General features: G+C 46.5%; 1 protein-coding gene across 4 annotated transcripts in view; it reads left to right on the top strand.

Annotated features, from left to right (window-relative positions):
• The window catches only part of FERMT2 (FERM domain containing kindlin 2), a 168,126-nt gene that overhangs the window by 77,204 nt on the left and 65,987 nt on the right, over positions 1-24,935 (top strand). For 2 of the 4 annotated variants that reach the window (XM_068254661.1, XM_068254660.1), the window contains exons 4-7: positions 11,270-11,404; positions 13,934-13,966; positions 14,120-14,345; positions 20,570-20,672. In XM_068254661.1, coding sequence (XP_068110762.1) covers positions 11,270-11,404; positions 13,934-13,966; positions 14,120-14,345; positions 20,570-20,672 — 497 coding nt within the window. The remainder of the gene's footprint in view (positions 1-11,269; positions 11,405-13,933; positions 13,967-14,119; positions 14,346-20,569; positions 20,673-24,935) is intronic. The other 2 variants (XM_068254663.1, XM_068254662.1) reach the window with 1 other exon arrangement.

The raw sequence follows: 24,935 nt of genomic DNA, 5'->3' as shown, positions 1-24,935 counted from the left end.
TCTGCCATTGCTTCCAATTCTATAGTTCCTTCTGATGTCCCAGGAACTACTGGAAATATGGACACAATACCTGCAGTTGCTATCCCTGCTTCCCCTGTTTTGGCTCAACCAGGGCCCTCGGGATCCAAACGTAGAAGAGAGAGTGAGGTGGAGGGTTCTGAGTTATCTGAGGGGGAGATATCGGAGCTAGATCAGCTATCAGATATGGAGGAAGAGGTCTCAAATGTGGACAGATCAAAATTTGCTTTTTCAACCGATTTAATGAAGGATTTATTAAGCGCTATGTATGATACAATGGGTATCAAGACAGAAAGAAAATCTTTGACACCTTTGGATGAGATGTACAGGACTTTGGCGGACCCCCAGCCTCAGTTTATCCCAGTCCATTCCACCCTTAAGGGTATGATTAAGAAGGAATGGGATAACCCTGAGAAGAGAGCTTTTTGGCCGAGATCCTTGTCTAATCGTTATCTTTTTTCTCCGGAAGATCAGGAGTTTTGGGGTACTCCGCCTAGGTTAGACCCGTCTTTTTCTAGGGTGTCAAAGAAAACAGATCTGTTATTTGAAGACTTTGGTTGTCTGAAGGACCCAATCGACAAAAAAATGGACAATCTCCTGCGGAGAGCATGGGAATCCTCTTCCTTAACATTCAAGCCTGCAGTAGCGTCCACGGCAGTGAGTCGATCATTAAAAACATGGTTATTAGAAATGCAGGATAAGATTGCTTCTGGGGTCCCGCGAGAAGAAATTCTTAATGATTTTCCGAAAGTTTTAAATGCCTCTAATTATATGGTAGATGCATCAGACGACACTGTTAAACTTACAGCCAGAACTACTGCTTTAGTTAACTCAGCCAGAAGAGGTATATGGGTTAAAACCTGGAATGGGGATAATTCCTCAAAATCTAAGTTATGTGGTATACCATGTGAAGGCAGGCTGCTTTTTGGATCCAATTTAGATGATACTTTAGATAGGTCATCAGATAGAAAGAAAAACTTTCCAGAAAAGAAAAGACCTTTCCAGTATAAGCGGCCATTTCGTCCCCCCATCAGGTCTGACCAAAACTCCAAGTCCTCCAAGGGTAAACGTTGGGTCCCATACAGATCACAGAAACCGAAACCCAATTTCAATCCTGCCAGGAGGCAGGATAAGCAATGACGCCAGGATTCCAGTGGGGGGGAGAATTGCAAACTTTTTAGAAGTATGGCAGCCTCAGTTCACAAGTCAGTGGTTACTAAAGATTGTATCAGAAGGGTACCGGATAGAGTTCAATCATCATCCTCCTCTGAGGTTTTGCATTACTCCCCAACCACAAGATCAAAGAAAGTGTCGTGCACTACAAAGCGAGGTCCTATCTCTATTAGAAAAGGGGGTGATAAGATATGTACCGAGTTGTCAGAAACAAGAGGGGTTCTATTCGCCAGTATTTCTCGTAAAAAAACCACAGGGATCTTACCAATTCATCTTAAACCTAAAGAAATTAAATCTAGATGTAAAATACAGAAGATTCAGGATGGACAATATAAAATCTGTGATTCATCTCTTGCAGAAAGACGATTTTCTTGTTTCTCTAGATCTCAAGGATGCATATCTTCACCTACCTATTCATCCGTCATCACAACAGTATCTAAGATTTGCAGTCCACATGGGGGAAGAGGTAAGACATTTTCAATTTATTGCTCTTCCTTTTGGACTTTCTTCTGCCCCTTGGCTGTTTACCAAAGTCATGTCTGAGGTTCTAGCAGAGCTTAGGCTGATGGGAGTTAATATCCTTGGATATTTAGATGATTTTTTTAATTTGGGGACCTACAGCGGAAAGGGTAAGATTGCAGATGCAGTCAACGTTAGATTATCTGCAGCATTTAGGTTGGCTTATTAATTGGGAGAAGTCTTCACTAGTTCCTTCCCAGGTTCTTGAGTTTATCGGATTTAGCATTGATACTAGGAATGAAAGAATCTTCTTGCCTGATAGAAAGATTACTGCAATTCTAAATGCTATTTTTTCCTTTCAGAATGCAAGGACAGTATCACTGAGGAAAGCAATGGCAGTCCTCGGGCTCCTAACAGCCTCGTTTCCCGCAGTTCAGTGGGGGCAGTTCCACACAAGGATTCTGCAGTTATGGATCCTCAGATCATGGAACAGAAGCCTCACGGTATTAGACAAGAAGATCCCTATCCCTCACAGCATAAAAGTGTCCCTACTTTGGTGGCTAAACCAAGTTCATCTTTCATCAGGCCGTGTATGGAGTTATCCAGAGCAGAGGATAATTACAACAGATGCCAGTTTATGGGGTTGGGGAGCACATTTGGATGCTCTTCTGGCTCAGGGACAATGGTCAGTACAGATCAGCTCAAGATCATCCAACAGCAGGGAACTAGAAGCTGTATGGAGGGCACTGCTACACTTCAGGGATCAGATCAAGGGAACGCATGTGACGATAAGGACCGACAACAAGTCTGTGGTAGCATTCCTAAACAGACAAGGAGGCACGAAGAGCCAGATGTTATGGAAACAAACATCAAAAATTTTGTTCTGGTCAGAAAACAATATCATGTCATTACAAGCACGTCATCTAAAGGGGACATCAAACCAGTTGGCAGATTATCTAAGCAGGGAGAAGCTGGACCAGAACGAATGGTCACTCAATCCGAAAGTGTTTCAAACGATAACGTCACAGTGGGGATATCCAGAACTGGATCTATTCGCCAGGAAAAGGAACTCAAAATGCCGGAAGTTTTGTGCCCTGTTTCAGGAGGACTTACCTTGGGCAATGGATGCGTTCACAATCAGTTGGGGAGGCAGGATGATGTATGCCTTTCCGCCAATTCCATTACTTTCCAGAGTATTGAAGAAAATCATTCAGGACAGAGCGAGAATCATATTGATTGCTCCAATGTGGCCCAAACGTCCATGGTTCACATTACTACAGTCTCTAGCGATATCAGAACCAATAATCCTCCCACTGACTCAGGACTTGTTATCCCAGGGGCCAGTATTACATCCAGATCCGAGTCTACTTCACCTATCAGCTTGGAACCTGAATGGGAAATACTGAAGTCTAAGGGTTTCTCAGATGATCTGTCAGAAACACTACTCAATAGTAGAAAGAAGGTAACTCGATTAATTTACCGGAAGGCTTGGAGAGTTTTTAATCACTGGTGTATAGATAGATCCTGCAACAATAGATCGCTTAGATCAGTTTTGGAATTCTTACAGTGTGGCTATAAGAAGGGTCTTAGTATTAGTACTTTGAAAGTTCAGGTGTCAGCCTTGAGTGTGTTCCTAGAAAGGAAATTAGCACAGGAGGATTATATAATCCGTTTCTTTCAGGCTTTAAGAAGACTAAAACCATCTATACGGTCAAGAGTTCCTTCTTGGGATCTTAATACAGTGTTACAGGGTCTATGTGAGTCTCCGTTTGAACCCTTATCTCAAGTTTCGGACAAATTCCTGACATTGAAAACCATATTCCTTCTAGCAATTACTACAGCAAGAAGAATAGGTGAGCTACAAGCACTATCGATTAAGGAGCCGTACTGTGTTGTTTCAGAGGATAGAATAACATTGCGTCCGGACGCAACATTTCTTCCGAAGGTGGTTTCTTCTTTCCACAGGAACCAAGAAATTTATATCCCGTCATTTTGTGAGAATCCGGCAAATGATAAGGAAGAGAGACTACATTTGTTGGACGTGAGGAGGTGTCTGTTACAGTATTTAGAAAGATCTAATGCCTGGAGAAAATCAGATGCAATTTTTGTCCTGTTTGCAGGAAAAACAAGAGGGAACAGAGCTTCTAAGACAACCTTAGCACGCTGGATCAAACAGACAATTGTATCAGCATACCAGATACGGGGAAAGACGTTAACCTCTTCGGTCAGGGCTCATTCTACAAGAGGCATTTCTACGTCATGGGCAGAGAGGGCAGGGGCCTCCATTGAGCAGATATGCAGGGCTGCAACATGGTCAAGTCATAACACTTTTGTGAAGCATTATCGACTTAATGTATCGGCAGCTACAGATTTATCCTTTGGAAGAAAGGTTCTGCAAGCAGTGGTCCCGCCCTAAGCCTGATCTTTAGTATATCGTCTCATCCAGGGGTGCTGTCCGAGTGACGATCCGGGAAAGACAACTTTACTTACGGTAACGTCTTTTCCGGTAGTCAGGAGGACAGCACCCCTACAACCCGCCCTTATTGGGTGGAATATCAGAGGTTTGTATAAGCATTATTAAGTGTCCGTATTATCTTTTATATTAACTGAAGTATAGTGGCAAGTAAGTAGCTTATATACCTGGCTGCCTATTGCTTATGCAAATTGTTTCTTTTGCAGTTCCTGTCCACGGTGGGGAGGGAGACAAGTCTCATCCAGGGGTGCTGTCCTCCTGACTACCTGAAAAGACGTTACCGTAAGTAAAGTTGTCTTTTTGCAAAGTACATGCAGCCTGCACCGTCCGGTGCTGCTTGACTGCCAACAACTGTGTGCTAACATGTCATAATGCCGGGCATCCAATTATTATTATTATTATTATTATTATTTATTGTATTTATAAAGCGCCAACATTTTACGCAGCGCTGCACAATAGATAAATGGGTTAACATACAGGTAGAACATACGGAAACTCACAACAAAACAAGATCATGCAAATGATTTGATAACAATACAGTATCATAGGTCAAAATAGAGACTGTTCGAGTCTACAAGAGGGGTGGTTGCGAGTAAGATTGCATAATCAAGCTGGGTACGTTAGGGAGGAGGGCCCTGCCGGAGGCTTACAATCTAAAGGGTGGGGTGGAGACAATAGGTGCGTCTTTTGAGAGGGGGTCTAACAGAACATATTATGGTGCTGGTGTAGGGGGGTATGCGAGCGTGAAGAGGTGAGTCTTGAGAGCTTGTTTGAAGGAATTAAAGGTGGGGGCGAGTCTGATGGCTGGTGGGAGAGAGTTCCAGAGAGTAGGGGCGGCCCTGGTGAAGTCCTGCAATCGTGCGTGTGACTGAGTTATGCGTGGTGCGACTAGGCGCAGGTCATTGGAGGATCGGAGGGGGCGGGCTGGTATGTGCCTGTGGACCAGATCAGAGATGTAGGTTGGGCAGGTCTTGTGCACTGATTTGTAGGCAAAGCACAGGATTTTGAAATTGATCCTAAAGCTGATGGGGAGCCAGTGTAGTGCTTTACAGAGCGGAGTTGTAGAGGCGCTGCGGTGAGAAGAATGTATCAGTCTGGCTGCCGCATTCATTACCAATTTAAGTGGGTCAGTACGGTTGGAGGGGAGGCCAGATAAAAGAGAATTGCAGTAGTCTAGGCGGGAGATGACAAGGGCGTGGATAAGGAGTTTAGTGGTGTCAGGGGACAGGTAGGAGCGGATCTTGGAGATGTTGCGGAGGTGGAAGTTGCAGGATCTGGCAATACCTTGGATGTGGGCGGTAAAGGAAAGTTCAGAGTCCAGAGTAACACCTAGACAGCGGGCTTGGGAGGTAGGGTGGATTATAGTATTTTCAATAGTGACGTGCAGATCTGGGAGGGGTGCAGCTGTGCGGGGTGGGAATATTAGAAGCTCAGTCTTGTCCAAATTAAGCTTCAGGTACCTGGCAGCCATCCAGGAGGAAATGGATGTGAGGCAGGCAGAGACTTTGTCCATGGTAGAGGAGGAGAGGTCTGGGGTGTGGAGATATATCTGGGTGTCGTCGGCATACAGGTGGTAATTGAAGCCCATGGAGGAGATGATTTTGCCAATTGAGGCAGTATAGAGTGAGAACAGTAGGGGTCCTAGGACGGAACCTTGAGGAACACCAACTGAGAGGGGTGTAGGAGTGGATGAGGAGCCATTGAAAAATGTTGTAAAGGAGCGGTTGGAGAGGTAGGAGGAGATCCAGGCTAAGGCTAGGTCCTGAATGCCCATTAGCTGCAGGGAGTGGAGGAGGAGGGAGTGGTCGACAGTGTCAAATGCCGAGGAGAGGTCCAGGAGGAGCAGGATGGAGTATTTACCTTCGGCTTTGGCAAGGGCGAGGTCATTTACCACTTTGGTGAGGGCGGTTTCTGTAGAATGGGCTGTGCGAAAACCAGATTGCAGGGGATCGAGAAGGGAGTTGGAGTTAAGGAAGTTGGTCAGGCGTTGGTGGGCCAGGCGTTCAAGAATTTTTGAGGCAAAAGGGAGGAGAGAGATTGGGCGGTAGTTGGATGGCAGAGCAGGGTCAAGTGAAGATTTCTTTAGTAGGGGAAGCACAGTGGCCTGTTTGAATACGGAGGGGAAGATGCCGGTGGAGAAGGAGAGGTTGAACAGATGGGTGAGGACAGGGGCCAGATCAGAAAAATGTGGGCGCAGAGAATCAGATGGGACCGGATCTAGGGGGCAGGAAGTGGCAGGTGAAGTTGCCAGCAGCTGGTTGACTTCCTCCCCCGTGACAGGATTGAAGGAGGTAAGGGAGGAGAAAGAGGAAGGAGTCGGATGTGGTGGGCAGGCGGGGGCGATAGAGTGGAGGAGAGAAATATCCTTCCGGATGGTTGTAATTTTGTTGATAAAGTAATTTGATAGGTCAGTGGCTGAGAGGGTGGAGGTTGGGGGGGGGGGAGGTGTGGGGTTAAGTAGGGCATTGAAGGTGGCAAAAAGACGACGTGGGTTGGAGGCTTGGGTAGCGATCAAGTGAGTGAAGTATATCTGTTTACTATCAGCGAGGGCAGCATGGTACATCTGCAACTTGGTCTTGTATCCCAGGAAATCATTGTTGTTGTGGGATTTCCTCCATTTGCGTTCTGCAGCTCGTGTCTCATTTTGTAGTTTTCTTGTGAGGGCAGTGTGCCAAGGTTGGGGCGACTGTTGGTACGAAAGGTCAGGGGAGCCGCATGGTCTAAGGCTGCAGAGAGGTTACTGTTGTATTGAGCTGCCGCTTCGTTGGGGCAGGTTAGGCTGGGGAGGGAGGAGGAGAGAGAGTGGAGAGGTGTGGCTAGTACATTGGGGTCAAGGTTGCGCAGATCTCTCTGCCAACGTCCAGTTTGGGGAGGGGGACAGGGGGTGCTGGATGGAGTGAGGGTGAAGGTGATGAGGTGGTGGTCGGAGATGGGGAATGGTGTAATGTCCAGGGTGGTAAGTGCGATGGCTTTGGAGAAAATTAGGTCCAAGGTATTACCAGCACTGTGGGTTGTGGCGTTAATATGCTGAGTGAGACCAAGGGAGTTGGTGAGTGAGAGAAGCTGAGTGGCAGCAGAGGTGGTAGGCTCATCAATTGGAATGTTAAAGTCTCCGAGGATGATTGTTGGGAGGTCGGAGGACAGGATGTGTGGGAGCCAGGAGGCAAGGTTTTCTAGGAAGTGCGATATAGTACTGGAGGGGGGGCGGTATAGGACTGCAATAATGGCTGGGAGGGGATGGTAGAGGCGGATAACATGGGCCTCAAAGGAGGTAAAGTAAAGAGAAGGGGGAGGGGTAAGGACACGGAAGGTGCAGGATGGGGAGAGGAGAAGGCCCATCCCTCCCCCAGGCCTGTTATCTGGTCTTGGGGTATGGCTGAGGTGTAGACCCCCGTAGGATAGGGCTGCAGCTGCAGGCAGGTCAGAGGGGGTGAGCCAGGTCTCAGTAAGGGCAAGAAAGGTGAGGGTTTTTGAGATAAAGAGGTCATGGATAGTTGTAAGCTTGTTGCGGATAGATCTGGCATTCCAGAGAGCACCAGATAGAGGGAGAGATTGTCTGAGTATGGGGCGGATGGGAATGAGATTGGGGCGAGAATGTTCGTGGGTATGGGGAGGGTGGGAGGTGCGGCGGGGAGAGGGGCTAGGTGGGTAAATTTGGTTGTGGTGGGTGAGGTGGGAAGTATGAGGAGGGGAACGGGGGGGTTGGGAGACCGGAGTGGGCCTGGGGTTAGGATGTGTGGTGAGCAGTGGACAAGGGACCAGGGGGAGGAGCAGATGGAGCCAGAACATGAGGCACCAATAGGGCGGGTGATTAAGGGAAAGAGGAGGAGGTATGAGGGGGGTACGCATAATGATGTGTTGGGGATACATACTGTTGCACTGGGAGTGGTGGTGAAAATAGGTAGGGAAAATGGTGTAGCAGAGGTTGGAGGATACTTGGTGGTGGGCTTACCTAGGGCAATGGAGCAACGTTTAGTCGTTTATCAGTGCAGTTTGTTTTTATTTGGTGGGGTGGCTTGTAGGCTGTGCAGTTCAGAATTAACCAGCTGAGCGGTCTGGACGAGCTCAGCTCGTCCAACACCGCCAGCGGCTGCCGCTCAGGCCCTGCTGGGCCGATTTGAATGAAATAAAAAGCAGCACACGCAGCCGGCACTTTGCCAGCCGCGTGTGCTGCCTGATCGCCGCCGCTCTGCGGCGATTCGCCGCGAGCAGCGGCGAAAGAGGGTCCCCCCAGCCGCCTGAGCCCAGCGTAGCCGGAACAAAAAGTTCCGGCCAGCGCTAAGGGCTGGATCGGAGGCGGCTGACGTCAGGACGTCTGCTGACGTCGATGACGTCACTCCGCTCGTCGCTATGGCGACGATATAAGCAAAACAAGGAAGGCCGCTCATTGCGGCCTTCCTTGTTTATTCTGGGCGCTGGAGGCGATCGGAAGATCGCCTCCGGAGCGCCCTCTAGTGGGCTTTCATGCAGCCAACTTTCAGTTGGCTGCATGAAATAGTTTTTTTTTTATTTAAAAAAAACCCTCCCGCAGCCACCCTGGCGATTTAATCAGAACGCCAGGGTGGTTAAGGGCAGAGATGATCTAGTTAGACAGCAATAGTGAGCAGCAGTACAGGTAAGTTACAACAAAGTTAATGTTACCTTGATGTGGTGCTTATTTCTGTTGAATTACTGGTGAATTTTGGTAAATTCGTTTGTGCCCTTTGAAAACTGCCCTTAGAAAGCGAACCGACTTGTCGAACCGACAAGGTGCTTCTCCTCATATACACATAGCTATAGCATTAGCAATGTGTAATCAGGAAGGAAGGCCCAGTCAGCTGGCAGACAATATGCTAATTAAGTAATAGGGGTGGTCTTATTTCCTGCAACTTCAAACAGATCTGTATGTGATACAGGCTATGATGGAAATTGCAGACAGCCACCAGAAAACAAAGTGTGAACAAACAGCCAGAATTCAATAGCAATTACAATACTGTCTGTAATGTAACTCAGGTGCTAACACTATTGCAGATCACTATTAAGATCAAGAAAGCAAAGGTGAAAAAATACAAAAGATAGCAGAGATTAGACATACAGCAGATGCAGGCTGAAATTAAGCGTTTGCTTGCAATCCTACATATGAAACGGTATGAGCGTTTCTATGTGTCTACGTAAATCGCGCCTTTGTCTTTCCTGTCTTTTGAAAGTTGTAATTGAGGCTCCTGCCTTTTTTTTTTTTTTTTTTTTTTTTTTTTTCCTTAAAGGGAACCTTAACTGCTGCGGAAAAATAAATTCACTTACCTGGGGGCTTTCCCAAGCCTCCTGCAGCCGTCCTGTGCCCGCGCCGGTCCTTCGGTGCCCTCCGGTCTCCCTCCGCCGCTAAGTTTCGATTTCGGACGACTGCCAGTCATCCTCGGGCCTCTTCCGCATTCCTGGTCGTAAACTGCAGTAAAGCGCGTCCGCATGACGCGTTTGACGTCATGCGATGACGCGTTTGGCGTCATGCGGACGCGCTTTACTGCAGTTTACGACAAGGAATGCGGAAGAGGCCCCAGGACGACTGGCAGTCGTCCGAAATCGAAACTCAGCGGCGGAGGGAGACCGGAGGGCACCCTTTAAGACCTCTCTACTGATTTCAGTCAGAGTTCCCCTCATACTGTTACTACAGATGGTCCGTGAGATGCCAGTAATTCCAAGTTGATGAAACATTGTTCTGTGATGACTTGACTGGGACTGTCCTGGCCACATCAGGACGATTGGGAGGTATGCTGAAATGCATGTACTGTCCCTATGATTACTTGGCTGGCACAGTCCTGGCCATGTCGGGACGATTGGGAGGTATTCTGGAGTAAATATACTGTCCCTGTGATGACTTGACTTATTGTGTTGTAAATAAACAAGTTTAATATATACTCCCACATAACAGGGCGTTTCTGGGCCTCTCACAGGCAGTGTATTGTCCCTTTAAAATACCACGAAATATTTTCCTGCATTTCTACCACTGCTGGCCTCGCAATTTCTTTTTCCAAGGCCATTTAAGAAATTCCTTTTAACTGCCAGTTTAAATACTAAACATTTTTTAGTCTTTGCATTCCAGGCCATTGACCCAACTTTCCTAATACTTCTGTTTGCTGAAAAATGCTGTTTCTCAACTTGGGAAGTGTTTGATGTTAGGAAATTGTCTTGTGCGCACAACTTATTTATTTTTTTTCCTAAGTATATGGTAGTTAATTTGTTTTAATTAGCAATGCATAGTGTATGCAATTTGGTTTGTAATTTATTTAAAGAAAAAAATACCTACCTGGCTGGCTCCCGCAGTCCCTGCACACACACGTTACACTTTCTGTAGCCGAACCGTTGTTTTATTTCTATAAACAAAAAAATGTGTGTATTAAGTTTTTAGACCTGAACTCTTGCACAGGACAAAAGGAAAACCGAGAAATGCACCCTGCATGTACTTAGAGAGTTTAGCCTGTCTAAGCAGAACTGTAATCTCTTAGCTGTGTCAGCTGGCTGCCTCGGCAGAGCAGCTAATTTGCAAACATAAGATGTTAGCCCTGCCCTATGTCTGCTTCCATAAGGGCAGGAAGTAGACACACTTCAGATTTATTGCAGGATTTGTATCAACTGTAACAAAGAAATGTTTTTCTTTAAATGTTATGCTGTTGCTTGCTTTTTTATATTTTAGAACAGAGAGGATGTTCTGAGCTGAGGTCCGCTTTAAGGTATGAATGAGGGATAGAGTAGCTGGCGGAGGAGTTGTCACTCTAGGCAAATCAGTGTGCGATGCAGGTAGTCAATAACTTGACCACCCCCAGATTTCAACTGAAAACCTTTGGAGCTTTCTGTCATGCTTCCCCTACCCTGTAGAATGCCTAGCCATGTGTAATCAAGACAGCTCCAACCCTGGAGAAGTTAAAATCAAAACTGAAAAGCAACCTGTTTAGTTTGGCATTCATGATCGCGTAACTTTCCCTGTACACATCACTATGTACTGATCTGAGACCAGCTTATGTGCTTTGGGCCCTATGGGAGAAAAGCGCTTTACAAATGTTGTGTTGTTGTATGAAGCGGATTCCTGGCTTTGTTCAGGCTACCTCAGTCCTCACACGGTCGGCCATCTTCTCTCACTATTTCTAAAGATGTTTATTTTGTTTTTCTGCGCAGATATCCGACATCCAGAGGAACTTTCGTTGCTCCGGAAACCCAGAGATCCGACCAAGAAAAAAAAGAAAAAGATCGAGGAACAAATGGAAGAGAACATTCTGGAGCTGGAAGGGCCGCTGCTCACGCCGGGGTCTGGTCAGTGTCTCGCCGCCAATTGTTCCTTAGGGTTCTCCTCCTCCTTCCATTAGAGATCTCCCAGCCGATCGATCTGCTAGAATATTGCCATGCTGAGTTCTCATTCATGATTTGTGCAAAGTAGAGCTGTAATTGAAGGGACATAATACCAAGCTGATGAAGAACAGAACTATGTAACTCATCCAGAGAGATCTGCGGCGCTGGTCTATGGGGAGCCAGCAGGAAACAGCTCTCCAATCACAGCACCATCTACAGCATGAAGCATTGTGATTGGACGAATAGTGTGACCATAGTTTACTACAGCTTATTGGAAAGCTATCAGTTTGAGAGGGCTCTGTCCAGCCAATCACATTAGCTGTATCTCCATATGAGGTTTCCTGCCGGGTCCCCCTAAAGTAGACAAGCGTCCGAGTTCTAAAACCTCACATACAGCACGTGCAAGAAACAATAGGGGAGAGAACCCTGCACTCATAAACTGACATTCTTAAAGTCCTACCATGTACCCCCTAAACACATATTTAAAAAAAAAACATGTGAAGTGAGATGTATATGGAGGCTGCCATATGCATTTCCTGTTAAACAATACCAGTTGCCTACAATTGTATACAATGAACAGAGGCGCCAAAAGTATAAAATTAGATTAAATGAGCTTAAAAACCAACTCAAATGGCAAAAATGAAGGAGGAAGTGGTGGTCTTACCTCCCTCAAGCAGACACAACGACTGCGATTCAGACAGTCAAACACATTTATTAGAAACTCCCCAAAAAAATTTGCAATGCGTTTCGCAGGCTCAATCCCGCTTCATCAGGCAATACAGGGAGGAGTATCAAGCGATCTGCACAAGGATTCAAGTTAAAGTGAACCTAAAGCCATAAAAAAATGAGATGAACTCACCTGGGGCTTCCCTCAGCCCCCTACAGCCGATCGGTGCCCTCGCAGCTCCTCTCCGATGCCTCTGGACCCGCTGGCGACGACTTCCGGTTTCGCCGTCACCGGCCGACAGGCGTGGGAACGCGAGTGATTGATCGCGTTCCCAGCCTGTATATCGCCCCCTATGCTGCTATTGCGGCTCCTTAGCAGCATAGGGGGCGATATACAGGCTGGGAACGCGAACAATCACTCGCGTTCCCTTGCCTGTCCGCCGGTGACGGCAAAACCGGAAGTCGTCGCCGGCGGGTCCAGAGGCATCGGAGCGGAGCTGCGAGGGCACCGATCGGCTGCAGGGGGCTGAGGGAAGCCCCAGGTGAGTTCATCTCATTTTTTTTTTTTTTTTATGACTTAAGGTTATCTTTAAACACCTTGCCTAACTGGCAAGTTAATACCAGTTGCCTGGCTGTTCTGTCGATCTATTTGGCATCAGTAGTGGCTGAGTCACACACCTGAAACGAGCATGTAGCTAATCCAGTCAGACTTCAGTCAGAAACGTGATTTGTTGCATGCTTGTTCAGGGTCTATGGCTAAAGGTATTAGAGGCAAATGATCAGTAGGACAGCCAGGCAATGTGCATTGTTAGAAAGGAAATGAATATGGCAGCCTCCATATCCCTCTCAGGTGTGCTTCAAACATGCATGCTTTAAAGGGAACAGAGGTAAGAGGGAATTGGAAGCTGACATGCGTATTTCCTTTTAAATAATGCACATTGCCTGGCTGTCCTGCTGATCCTCTGCCTCTAATACTTTAAGCCATTAATAGGCATGCAGACCAGATGTCTATGACAAATCTGATAAAATTAGCTGCATGCTTGTTTCAGATGTGTGATTTAGACCTTACTGACCAGAAAGATCAGCAGGACTGCCAGGCAACTGGTATTGTTTAAAGGACAACTGAAGTGAGGATATGGAGGCTGCCATATTTGTTTCCTTTTAAGCAATACCAGTTGCCTGGCTGTCCTGTTGATCATCTGCCTCTAATACCTTCAGTCATAGCCCCTGAACAAGCATGCAGCATAGGAGGTGTTTCTGACATTGTCAGACCTGACAAGATTAGCTGCATGCTTGTTACTGGTGTTACTCAGACATACTGCAGCCAAATAGACCAGCAGGGCTGCCAGGCAACCGGTATTGTTTAAAAGGAAATATGGCAGCCTCCATGTTCTTCTCAGTTCAGTTCCCCTTTAAAAGAAAATAAATATGGCAGCTTCCACAGGTCTTACACCTCTGGTTCCTTTTTTAACTTGCCACAAAAGAAGAATGAAGACAACTTTAGGAAGTACTGGTTTGCTCACAGCAGTGGTAGAGATGTCTGGCAGCGCCCTCTGCTGGCTAGTGGTGGCATATGCAGTGCATTCCTGTATAAAGTTTCATATGAATCCACAAAAATAACTTATTGATGATGATGAATGTAATAAATGGTACACAGCTTTGAATCTGCTCTATCACTCCCCTATAATTCTGCTTTTCAGATAATTTGGCAAATGATGGCCTTTTTTTTTTCCCAGATCGCCCTCCTTCTGCCCTTCACTTTTCTATCTCTGTCTCTCTCATTTCCTCTTGTTTTTTTTTTCCTTTTTTCTCCTGCCCTCTCTTTAGGCTCTGATGTTCTTTACATTGGTCCTGTGAAAGGTGAGTTTGGCTTCCTCTGTGCTTTTTGTGTCTCTGTTTCTGAGAATTCCTCCCGTTTCCTCTTCCTGTTGGTGTACCGGAGTGTTGCTGCAGCATGCGTCTGATCGGTTCTCCTGCATGATGTTAATGCATTTATGTTCGCTGTGTTTTTAGGAAGCATTTACTCCAGTCCCGGGTTGTACAGCAAGACCATGACTCCCACCTACGACTCCAGAGATGGCAGCCCCCTCTCTCCTACCTCCGCCTGGTTTGGTGACAGCGCCCTGTCTGAGGGCAATCCTGGCATACTAGCCGTTAGCCAGCCAATCACCTCTCCCGAAATTCTTGCCAAATTGTATAAGCCTCAGACCCTTCTCGACAAAGCCAAGCTAAACCAAGGGCAAGTATTATCCTTGTTTGTTAATATTGTTTTTCCAATGGTTTGTCCCCAGTTGTAGTTTAACCATTTAGAAGCCTTAAACGAATTATCTCCTTTGAGTTAAGTGTGGTGCGTTTGACCTCCGCCAGCAGAACTGGTTGTGCTGTAAATTCCTGGAATGCTTTGATCTCTCTTTGCTAACAGAGGATATAAAAATTGAAAGCAGAGGTCCTCTGTTATTGTCTCACACTGCCCTCTAGTGACAAGTGGCCATAAATATACATTACAGCTGTACTAGTTAGTAGCAAGGAAATGTAACAAATACAAAATTTAAAAAAATGCTAAAATTGGCCTGGATCACTTGCAAACCTCTAATTAAATTGTCTGCTAAAGGATTAAATCTAAACCAAATGAACTATTTCCCCTTCCTGCTTTTTTTTCTATAATTATCCAAATAGCATGGGGTAGATTGTCAATTTCTTGATTTACAGGCCGAAGCATGTTTGTCATATATAGTTCTTTGTTCATATTTAGGGAAAAACTGAAGTTCTATGGGAAATGTCAGTGCTATGTTATATATGGATAATAATCATGTATAGCAGTGACTTGATCTAGGGTTGCTTTGGTTTGTCCCCAGTTGTAGTTTAACCATTTAGCAGCCTCAAACAAGCTCTGGTTGAACATGATGGACATATGTCCTTTTTTCAACCCAGTTCTGTGGGAAATATAGTATTTTGTATATGGATAATAAACTTGTATAGCAGTGCCTTGATCTAGGCTTATTCAGCTCTGTAACTATTCAAACGTACTGACTAGCCAGAGCTGGGAGCTTCTATACAATACAATAACATAGCAGTGGCTGGATGGTGTAGTGGTTAAGGGCTCTGCCTCTGACACAGGAGACCAGGGTTCGAATCTCTGCTCTACCTGTTCAGTAAGCCAGCACCTATTCAGTAGGAGACCTTAGGCAAGTCTCCCTAACACTGCTACTGCCTATAGAGCGCGCCCTAGTGGCTGCAGCTCTGGCGCTTTGAGTCCGCCAGGAGAAAAGCGCGATATAAATGTTATTTGTCTTGACAATAACGATACAATAACATTTGTAAAGCGCTTTTCTCCCATAGGACTCAAAGCACATCTGGTCATATTGCTGTTAATATTCCAAACTCTATTGGGGGACCGACCCTCAAACTGATGAAATTCTGTAAGTAGTACCCAGATAGCTTGTGGGGACCCAGAACTACCTTGTAAGTATTAAGGAGTGAAAGAGACCAAAAAGCCTTATTAAAAAGCAATGCTAAATGTAATTTTGCCTTCTGAAAGTGGTTCCGAGATGAACTTTTACTCATTGCATAATTGTGTTTCTTTCCTATTGTTTATAGGGCATTCCTCAAGCCAAATACTTTTTTGTTTTTGTTTTAATGCTCTAATTCCCTATAAACTAACTAAACCACTCCCACAGGTTTTCAGAGAGCCAAGGCACTTTCAGACAGTAGCAAGGGCTCATGGGAGCTCAGTCTGGGCAGGAGGAGGGGGAGGTATTACTAGCCAGAGATTTCAGAGGCAGGGGGGAGGAGGGGGGATTAGTTTTCTTTGCTCAAGATACAGATAAGCCTGCCTCTGTGTAATGTTCACAAACAACATGTCTGCTGTCATTGTATCACAGGAAGAAATATTCTAAAGGTCTGTACACACGTCGGACTGGAGGCAACGACGGGTCCGTCGTTGCCTCCCGCTGGGTGGGCGTTCCAACGACAGTCCGGCGTGTGTACGCACTGTCGGCGGACTGATACGGCTGTTTCTGAGCGATCCGCCCGGCGGATCGCTCAGAAACAGCCTTAACAGTCCGCCGACAGACTGTACACACGCCGGACTGTCGTTGGAACGCCCACCCAGCGGGAGGCAACGACGGACCCGTCGTTGACTCCAGTCCGACGTGTGTACGGACCTTTATTCTATTAAAGCTGTTTGCAGCTAGATTTGCTGTGTAAACTATCTAAACTTTAGCTAAGATTTATAGACAAGTTACTTGTTATAGTTAGTTTTTCATCTCGGATCCGCTTTAAAGAAGAACTGTAACCAAGGATTGAAGTTCACCCCAATCAGTAGCTGATACCCCCTTTCCCATGAGAAATCTTTTCCTTTTCACAAACGGATTATCAGGGGGCTCTGTATGGCTGATATTGGGGTGAAACTCCTCCCACAGTGATGTCATGACCATGGTCCTGACGTCACACTGTGGAAGTCTTTTTGTAATATGATGGGAAATTAGTTGGTTACAACTGCTAAGCAACCAGTATCTCCCTCTGTGCATATGTACTGTATATCTCTTTAAAAAAAACAAAAAACTTTTTAGCCTATCGCATTGTTAGGGGGGTGTGGTTATAGATAATTGCAGTTGGTGCTGTCTGTTTTTTTTTCATGTCTGCCAGTAGTAGAGATGATGACCTGCAGGCGGATTGTGGATCAAACATGAACAATTTTGATCTCTCTTCTTGCTAGAGTTCCTCTTTAAAACAGAAGCTATTTGCGATAATTCAGCTTTCAGTACACAACTGTGGATGTGCAGACTTGCTTTCAGGGTCGCAAAGAGATGATTTGCCTATTTGGGAGTGATGCATTATGGGAAATCACAGCTGCTTGCTTACAGCTGAATTATCGCAAATGCCTTCTGTTTTAAGAAGGCAACATTTTTGGAGCTAGTGTGCTGTAGACGCAGATAGGCACCCAGTATAACAAGTTAGAACTCTTTACTGGAGAAAAACATGCAGATATAGATCATACACCACCATTAGGAAGTGCAGTTTGCTTAGAACAGAGAGAATGCAGTGTGAATAGGAGCAGTTGAAAAAGTTGCGCCGAAAATGGGCGCAATTGTTATTTATCGTAATATAGAAAGCCATTACGCTATTTAGCGGGTGGCTGCAATTGGAATTGAAATTTATCGTATTACTGGTAGCAAGGATAAGGGGGTGTTAAGGTTAGGCACCACTAGGGGGGGTCTTAGGGTTAGGCATCACCGGGGAGGGGGGGGGGGGGGTCTTAGGGTTAGGCACCACCAGGGGAGGGTTCTATGTGAGAGTAGGGAGAGGTTAGGTTCAACACTATCAGTAAATTTACTGATATTGTAATACCGCAATTAAATAGTTCTTTACTGTTTTTATCGATTTTATTTAAGGTTGCACTTAAATTATTTACTAATATTGCTAGAAATATCATTATTTATAGGGATACTGTAGGGGGGTCAGGGGAAAATGAGTTGAACTTACCCGGGGCTTCTAATGGTCCCCCACAGACATCCTGTGCCCGCGCAGCCACTCCCCAATGCTCCGGCCCCGCCTCCGGTTCACTTCTGGAATTAGTCTGAAAACACCTGCTCCTGCATTGCCGTGTCCTCGCTCCTGCTGATGGCACCAGGAGCATACTGTGCAGGCCCAGTATGGTCTGTGCCTGCACCGTGCGCTCCTGGTGACATCAGGGGAAGCGAGGACACAGGAACGCAGGCACAGTGGTTTAAAGAGAACCCGAGGTGGGTTTGAAGAATATTATCTGCATACAGAGGCTGGATCTGCCTATACAGCCCAGCCTCTGTTGTTATCTCAAACCCCCCTAAGGTCCCCCTGCACTCTGCAATCCCTCATAAATCACAGCCACGCTGCTGACAAACAGCTTGTCAGAGCTGACTGTGTTTATCTCTATAGTGTCAGTCTGCTGCTCTCCCCGCCTCCTGCAGAACTCCGGTCCCCGCCTGCATCCCTTCCCTCCCTGCTGATTGGAGGGAAGGGACGGGGCAGGGACCGGAGCTATGCAGGAGGCGGGGGAGCAGCTGAGACTGACACTACAGATGTAAACACAGCCTCACAGCATGGCTGTGATTTATGAGGGATTTCAGAGTGCAGGGGGACCTTAGTGGGGTTTGGGATAGCAACAGAGGCTGGGCTGTATAGGCAGATCCAGCCTCTGTATGCAGATAACATTCTTTAAACACACCTCGGGTTCTCCTTAAGACTTTAAAGTCTGAAATTCCAGAAGTGAACCGGAGGCGGGGCCGGAGCATCGGAGAGAGGCTGCGCGGGCACAGGGGGTCTGTGGGGGACCATAAGAAGCCCCAGGTAAGTTCAACTCATTGATTCCCCCCCCCCCCCCCCTACAGTATCCCTTCAATGTCACGCCTAAATTGGCTCGTGACTTTTTCAAATGCATGCACATGAATACAGGAAATAACAATCCCATTCAGATCACCATTGCATTTTACACAGTGACATCTTGTGGTCGTTTTACTATAGTGCAGATTAACCACTTAAAGACAAGCAGGTGTATTAAAACGTCCTGCTGGAGCCTCTTGCTGCTGTGCATGTGCACGCATTCTCCCCCGCACGTGCGTTCTCGCGCGTGTGCACATGAGATCAGTGAAAAAATACACCTTTATTTCCAAATAATATATATTGTAACCATACTTTGTACTAGGGACATAATTCAAATCTTGTAATAACCAGGACAAATGGGCAGATAAAATGTGTGGGTTTTATGTAGCAGTGTTTATATTAAACTGTAGGGGATGAAATTTTCTCTTGTTGTTTGCCTTTAAAATGCATAGAAAATACGTAAGTACTGAAAGCAAATATCAACCCCAAAAAGCTTAATTGGTGGTTAAAAAACAACAAGATATAGATCATTTCATTGTGATTAGTAGTGATGAAGCTATTGGCAAATGAAAGGGATGAGCACTGAAAGGTGAGAATTGCTCTTATCTGTTAGGGCAGAGGTTCTCAAACTTTTTCGGTTTAGGGCTCCCCTGATGGGTTTGAAATATTTTCAAGGCACCCCTCGGCAAAAATAACTGCCGAAATGCCGTTATGACCCCTATTCAGCAGCACCCCCCGAAGGATGGGAATGAACGCTGAGGCACCCCTGGCAGGTGCTCAAGGCGCACCAGGGTGCCGCGGCACCTAGTTTGAGAACCCCTGTGTTAGGGTAAAAACCGCTTTGAGGTGAAGTGGTTAACTGGGTTCTGTGGGGGTTTGCTAAGGATAAAAACCGCCACTTAAGGTGCGTACACACGCACGACAGCAGCCAATGACTGGTCCGTCGGCACCTCCCGCTGGGCGGGTTTTCAGCAGACTGTAGTGCGTGTGTACGCAATGTCAGCGGACTGATAAAGTTGTACCTGAACGATCCGCCCGGTGGACCCGCCGTTGGCTGCTGTAGTGCGTGTATACGCACCTTTACCTGAGGCTTCTATTAGCCCCATGTAGCAGTAATGTCCCGCGCCGTCCTCTTCCGAACCGCCGTGTCCCGGTCTAGCGCGGCACGCCGTCCAACTGCGGCTGCGCAGCCGTGCTCTCTCCCGCCCGCTTCATCGAAAGCTTACTGCGCAGACGCAGTACAAGAAAACTTCGTACTGCGCAATAAGCTTCCGATGACGCGAACGGCAGCGCACATTATTCGGCTATGACAGACTAATAATGCCCCGTGCCAGCGGTGGGAAACGGCGGATCGGAGGAGGACGCAGTGGGACATTACTGCTACAGGGGGCTGATAGAAGCCCCAGGTAAGTGGCGGTTTTTATCTTCAGCAAACCCCCACAGAACCCCTTTAAGGTAACTATGTTGTTAAACCTCAAAAAAAAAATTACATTTAGGAATTCTGGCAGACCACCTTTCTTTAGGGTTTGAACAGATATAAATTGATCAGTTACCGATGCATACAGTCTGGAATCTGCATTTTATAGACCGTCTTTTCTGGTTTTGCTCTGTTCAAAATCCACATCCTGCTGTACAGATGACAGACTGACGTTTTAGGGGGGGTTTGGGGATACAGCCTCATAAGTTCCAGCCTCTATAGCTGCTGGACATGCTGGTGAACTTGGAAATGTGACATTTAAAGAGAAACTCCGACCAAGAATTGAACTTTATCCCAATCAGTAGCTGATACCCCCTTTTACATGAGAAATCTATTCCTTTTCACAAACAGACCATCAGAGGGCTCTGTATGACTGATATTGTGGTGAAACCCCTACCACAAGTAACCCCTCCCACAAGAAAAGTTCGAACTTTTGGCAGTTTCCTGTCTGTGAACCTTGTTGCACTGTGGGAAATAGCTGTTTACAGCTGTTTCCAACTGCCAAAAACCATGCAGCAGCTACATCACCTGCCAATAGCAAAATGTTCACTGGAGTTCCTCTTTAAAGTCAATCGATTCTCCGGTGTAGTTTCCTTTGCCTAATATCCCGTCTTACTCTCTTTCAGGTGGATGGACTCCTCGCGGTCACTCATGGAACAAGATGTGAAGGAGAATGAAGCCTTGCTACTGAGATTTAAATACTACAGCTTCTTTGACTTGAACCCCAAGGTAATATAAGACGTGTGGGGTGTTTCTCAAGTGTTGTGCTCATCTATACCCCCCTCCCTGCAATGTTTGTGTTATTAGTTTTTTTTACCGGCTGCCCCACATGTCTGCTAGATTTGTACATGGTGCCCTGTGTCTGGCAGTCTGTAGGGTCTGTGCCCGGTTTTGCAGTGTGCCCCATGTGTCTGGCATTCTGTGGCGGTTATTCCCAGGTTTGTATGGCTGCCCCGTCACAGGGCCCCTGTGTGTCTGGCAGTCTTTGGCAGCTGTGCCTGGTTGTGTACTGGCTACCCTGTGTTTCTGGCAGTCTGTGGTGGCTGTGCCCGGGTGTATACCGGCTGCCTTGTGTGTCTGGCAGTCTGTGGCATCTGTGCCTGGTTTTGCACAATGTACCCCATGTCTAGCAGTCTGTGGCGGCTGTGCCCGCTTGTGTACCGGCTGCCCTGTGTCTCTGGCATTCTGCGGTGGCTGTGCCCGGTTGTATACTGGCTGCCCTGTGTGTCTGGCATTCTATGGCGTCTGTGCCCGGTTTTGCACAATGTGCCCCGTGTGTCTGGTACTCTTCGGTGGCTGTGCCCGGTTGTGTACCGGCTGCCCTGTGTCTGGCACTTTGTGGCATTTGTGCCTGGTTTTGCACAGTGTGCCCCATGTGTCTGGCAGTCTGTGGCGGTTATTCCCAGGTTTATACCGGCTGCCCTGTGTGTCTGGCATTCTGTAGGGTCTGTGCCCGGTTTTGCACAGTGTGCCCCATGTGTCTGGCATTCTGTGGCGGTTATTCCCAGGTTTGTATGGCTACCCCGTCACAGGGCCCCTGTGTGTCTGGCAGTCTGTGGCTGGATGTGCTTAGTTGTGCACAGTGTGCCCCATGTCTCTGGCATTCTGTAGTGGGTGTGCCCGATATTGCATGGTGTGCCCCATGTGTCTGGCATACTGTGGCGGTTATTCCCAGGTTTGTACTGGCTGCTTTGTGTCTGTTGTGTCCCGGATGCCCCATTTGTCTGCCAGTCTGTGGTGACTGTGCCCGATTGTATACCGGCTTCCCTGTGTGTCCGGCAGTCTGTGGCGTCTGTGCCCGGTTTTGCACCGTGTGCCCCATGTGTCTGGCAGTCTTTGGCGGCTGTGCCTGGTTGTGTACTGGCTACCACAAACACACAAAAAGTATTCTGCGCTCCAGTCAGAGGATCGCACGATCAAATGTGGTTCCCCCTTGGTTACAACACTGCAGCGCTCCGGGTAGGGTGGTTCACAAGACAACTGAAGAGAAAATGGAGCGCGCCATAGTGCATTAAACGTATGAGGGGTATTTTATTGACACATAAAAATTATACTCACAAACAAATGGAGTTAAAATCGCATATCAGCGGGCAGCCAGCCGCTTTCCTCAGTGGTGGAGAATGACGCGCTGTGGCCAGCAGCGCGGCTTCCGATGTCCTGGACTCCGGTACGCTGAGGAGTGGGCGTGGCTGAATTCAGTAAGCGTGTGACGTCATGACGCGTTTCGGCGCACGGCGCCTTCGTCAGATGACGTCTACACGCTCTAATGGGCTTACTTGTAGTGTTGCTTCGTGTGGTCGCCATGGCGACTTGAAGAAGCTAAAACCAACTTTATTGGGCGTACTTTTTTTGGAACAACAAAGAAGGGAAGGAGGGCGGGTATACGGGCACTTTGGCCAGCGCGTCATCCTCCATAATAGTAAATAAATTATGGCTAAAATAGACATAAGTAAAACACAATGGAAAAGAGACCTTTCATTAAAAACATATAAAGATAAATTAGATAAAGCGGAAAGTGTATGACAACCAATGGCAGCATCAATAATTCATAGTTTGAACTCCAATCGATACTTATGCATGCGACTGCACAATAGATCATAACTACAGTCACTGCTGGTACCACCACCAGTTGATGTCCAATGTACGTCATCGCCCACCTACAGTGGGCGCTATTTTGTGCTTAACCTCTGGTCACATGGCAACTCATATACAAAACATCATAAAAACATTATAATTTTTTCATTTTTTCATAACCATGACCCAATAGTTGCTAATTGCTTAAAACTACAGAGACATTGTATCTATAAAAGTTACATAAAAGTTGCTTACAACACATGGGAATCAGGGGTGTTGGACTAAAAACCAATGTTTCTCCCAAACGGGTAATATCCCAAATAATATATATTGGATTGGTCCGGGACTGGGCGATCCAATTTCTGCTCCTGAGCATTACACCCTGTGTGCAGGAGAGAATGAGGATATGTGCATAGATAGATGTGCACATACCCTTTCTATCTAAAACACACAGGTCCGGGGACCCATAAGGGGTCCCAGGTGTGGCGGAGGGATGTGCGGAGGGGATATGGCTTTAGGGGGGCTAGGGGGTGTGCTGCTTGGCAGCAGTGGTACAGGGTGCCCGTGGTGGACATTATCCAGTGGTCCCGGTGTGTGGCATATAGTATATATAAAAACACATGTGCCCACATACACCACATGGATCCGCCTCTGGGGGAAGGAAAGGGGAGGGGGGCTGGGGGAGGGGGGAAGGGGAGAATGGGACCTACTATGGACGATGCCTATTGAACAGCATACTCACCACCCTCATCTAGTGTACATTCTGCTAAGTGGGGAGTGCTGAAGGGAGAGAAGGAAAAAGAGGGATCATGTTAATATAACAATATCTGACCACCAACAATCAATTCAAAACAGTACTTGGTTTATCATAATTATTGATGTATCACAGATAAGTCGATATCTCAAGACCTTCATTGAGGCCCTTAGGACTGAGGGTATCCAATTTAAAAATCCAAAAGGTTTCCCTCTCACAGAGCCTTCTGAATCTCTGTCCTTGTAATAGGGATCTAGGAATCATTTCCAGACCAATAATCTTCAGTGTGTCCACCATGCTGTTATGATGTTCCTTAAAATGACGTGGGACACTGTGTTTCTCTACCTCATCCAATATGTTTCTCTTGTGTTCACCTAGTCTTTGCCTGAGGGGTCTAGTCGTTCTACCCACATAAAATTTTGGACACCCACAGGTTAGGAGATACACCACATAATCACTCCCACAGTTTATAAAATCCTTCAATTTATGAACATGATTATTTCCGTCTATTACCTCAGTGGTTCTGTGACTAATGAAAGAACAACATCCACATCTCTTGACATTACATCTGTAAGAGCCCTTCAAAGAAGGAAACATACTTTCTGATTTCGTGGTTCTCCTCTTGACATTACTGGGGGCTATAGTGTTCTTTATGGACATGGCTTTTTTGAAAATAACTGCTGGGTGTTCTGGGATTAGATCTCTTAGTATAGGATCCTGCTTCAGAATGGGCCAATTGTGGACCACTATATTCTTTATTGCGTTTGATGATTCAGTGTACTTGGTGATGAAAGATAGGTCAGAATGTTTGCTATTGTCAGTATCATGAGTTTCCTTAGGTTTGGGCCTGACCCTATACTCCTTAAATATGTCCTGTATTTGTCCAGATTTATAGCCTTTTTCAATGAATTTTTTGGAGAGTATCTCACCCTGCTCGAGGTAATCCCTATCTGAAGTGCAATTGCGTCTGAGCCTACAGACTTGACTCTTAGGTATATTCTGAATCCACTTTCGGTTATGGCAGCTGGATGCATGGAGGTATGAGTTACCCGCCGTGGGTTTGAAGTGAGTTTTTGAACATATCAAGCCCTCGTCATTAGTATATAGCTCTAAATCCAAAAAGACTAGACTATCACTGGACAGAACGTGAGTGAAGCTCAGACCAAAGGTGTTGTTGTTGCAATGGGTCAAAAATTCATCAAACTTTTGGGCACTGCCATCCCAAATCAGCAAGATATCATCGATGTACCTTGTGTAGAAAACCAGATGTTTACTAAATGGATTGCAGGACCAGATGTGTAAATTTTCCCAATAGGCCATGTACAGGTTGGCGAAACTAGGGGCAAATCCTGCCCCCATCGATGTTCCGCAGGTCTGTAGGTACAGTTTGTTCATGAAACTGAAATAATTGTGTGAGAGAGCAAATTGCAATAGGTCTAAAATGAATTGGCCTTGTGGTATGGGGAGTGAACAGTCCTGTATAAGGAAGTATTGCACTGCCTCTAGACCTTTGTCATGAGGAATGCTAGTGTACAACGATGAAACATCTAATGAGGCCCAGAGGAAACCTTTATCCCACCTGTAGTTTTGTAACATATCCATCACGTGTAAAGAGTCACGGGTGTAGGATTGCGACTCCAAAACTAAAGGTTGCAAGAAATGGT

Source organism: Hyperolius riggenbachi, chromosome 9 (genome assembly GCF_040937935.1).
Source record: "Hyperolius riggenbachi isolate aHypRig1 chromosome 9, aHypRig1.pri, whole genome shotgun sequence".
In the NCBI taxonomy this organism is placed as follows: domain Eukaryota; kingdom Metazoa; phylum Chordata; class Amphibia; order Anura; family Hyperoliidae; genus Hyperolius; species Hyperolius riggenbachi.
Note: the sequence above shows the minus strand (reverse complement) of the source record. Positions and strands in the feature narration are given on the sequence as shown.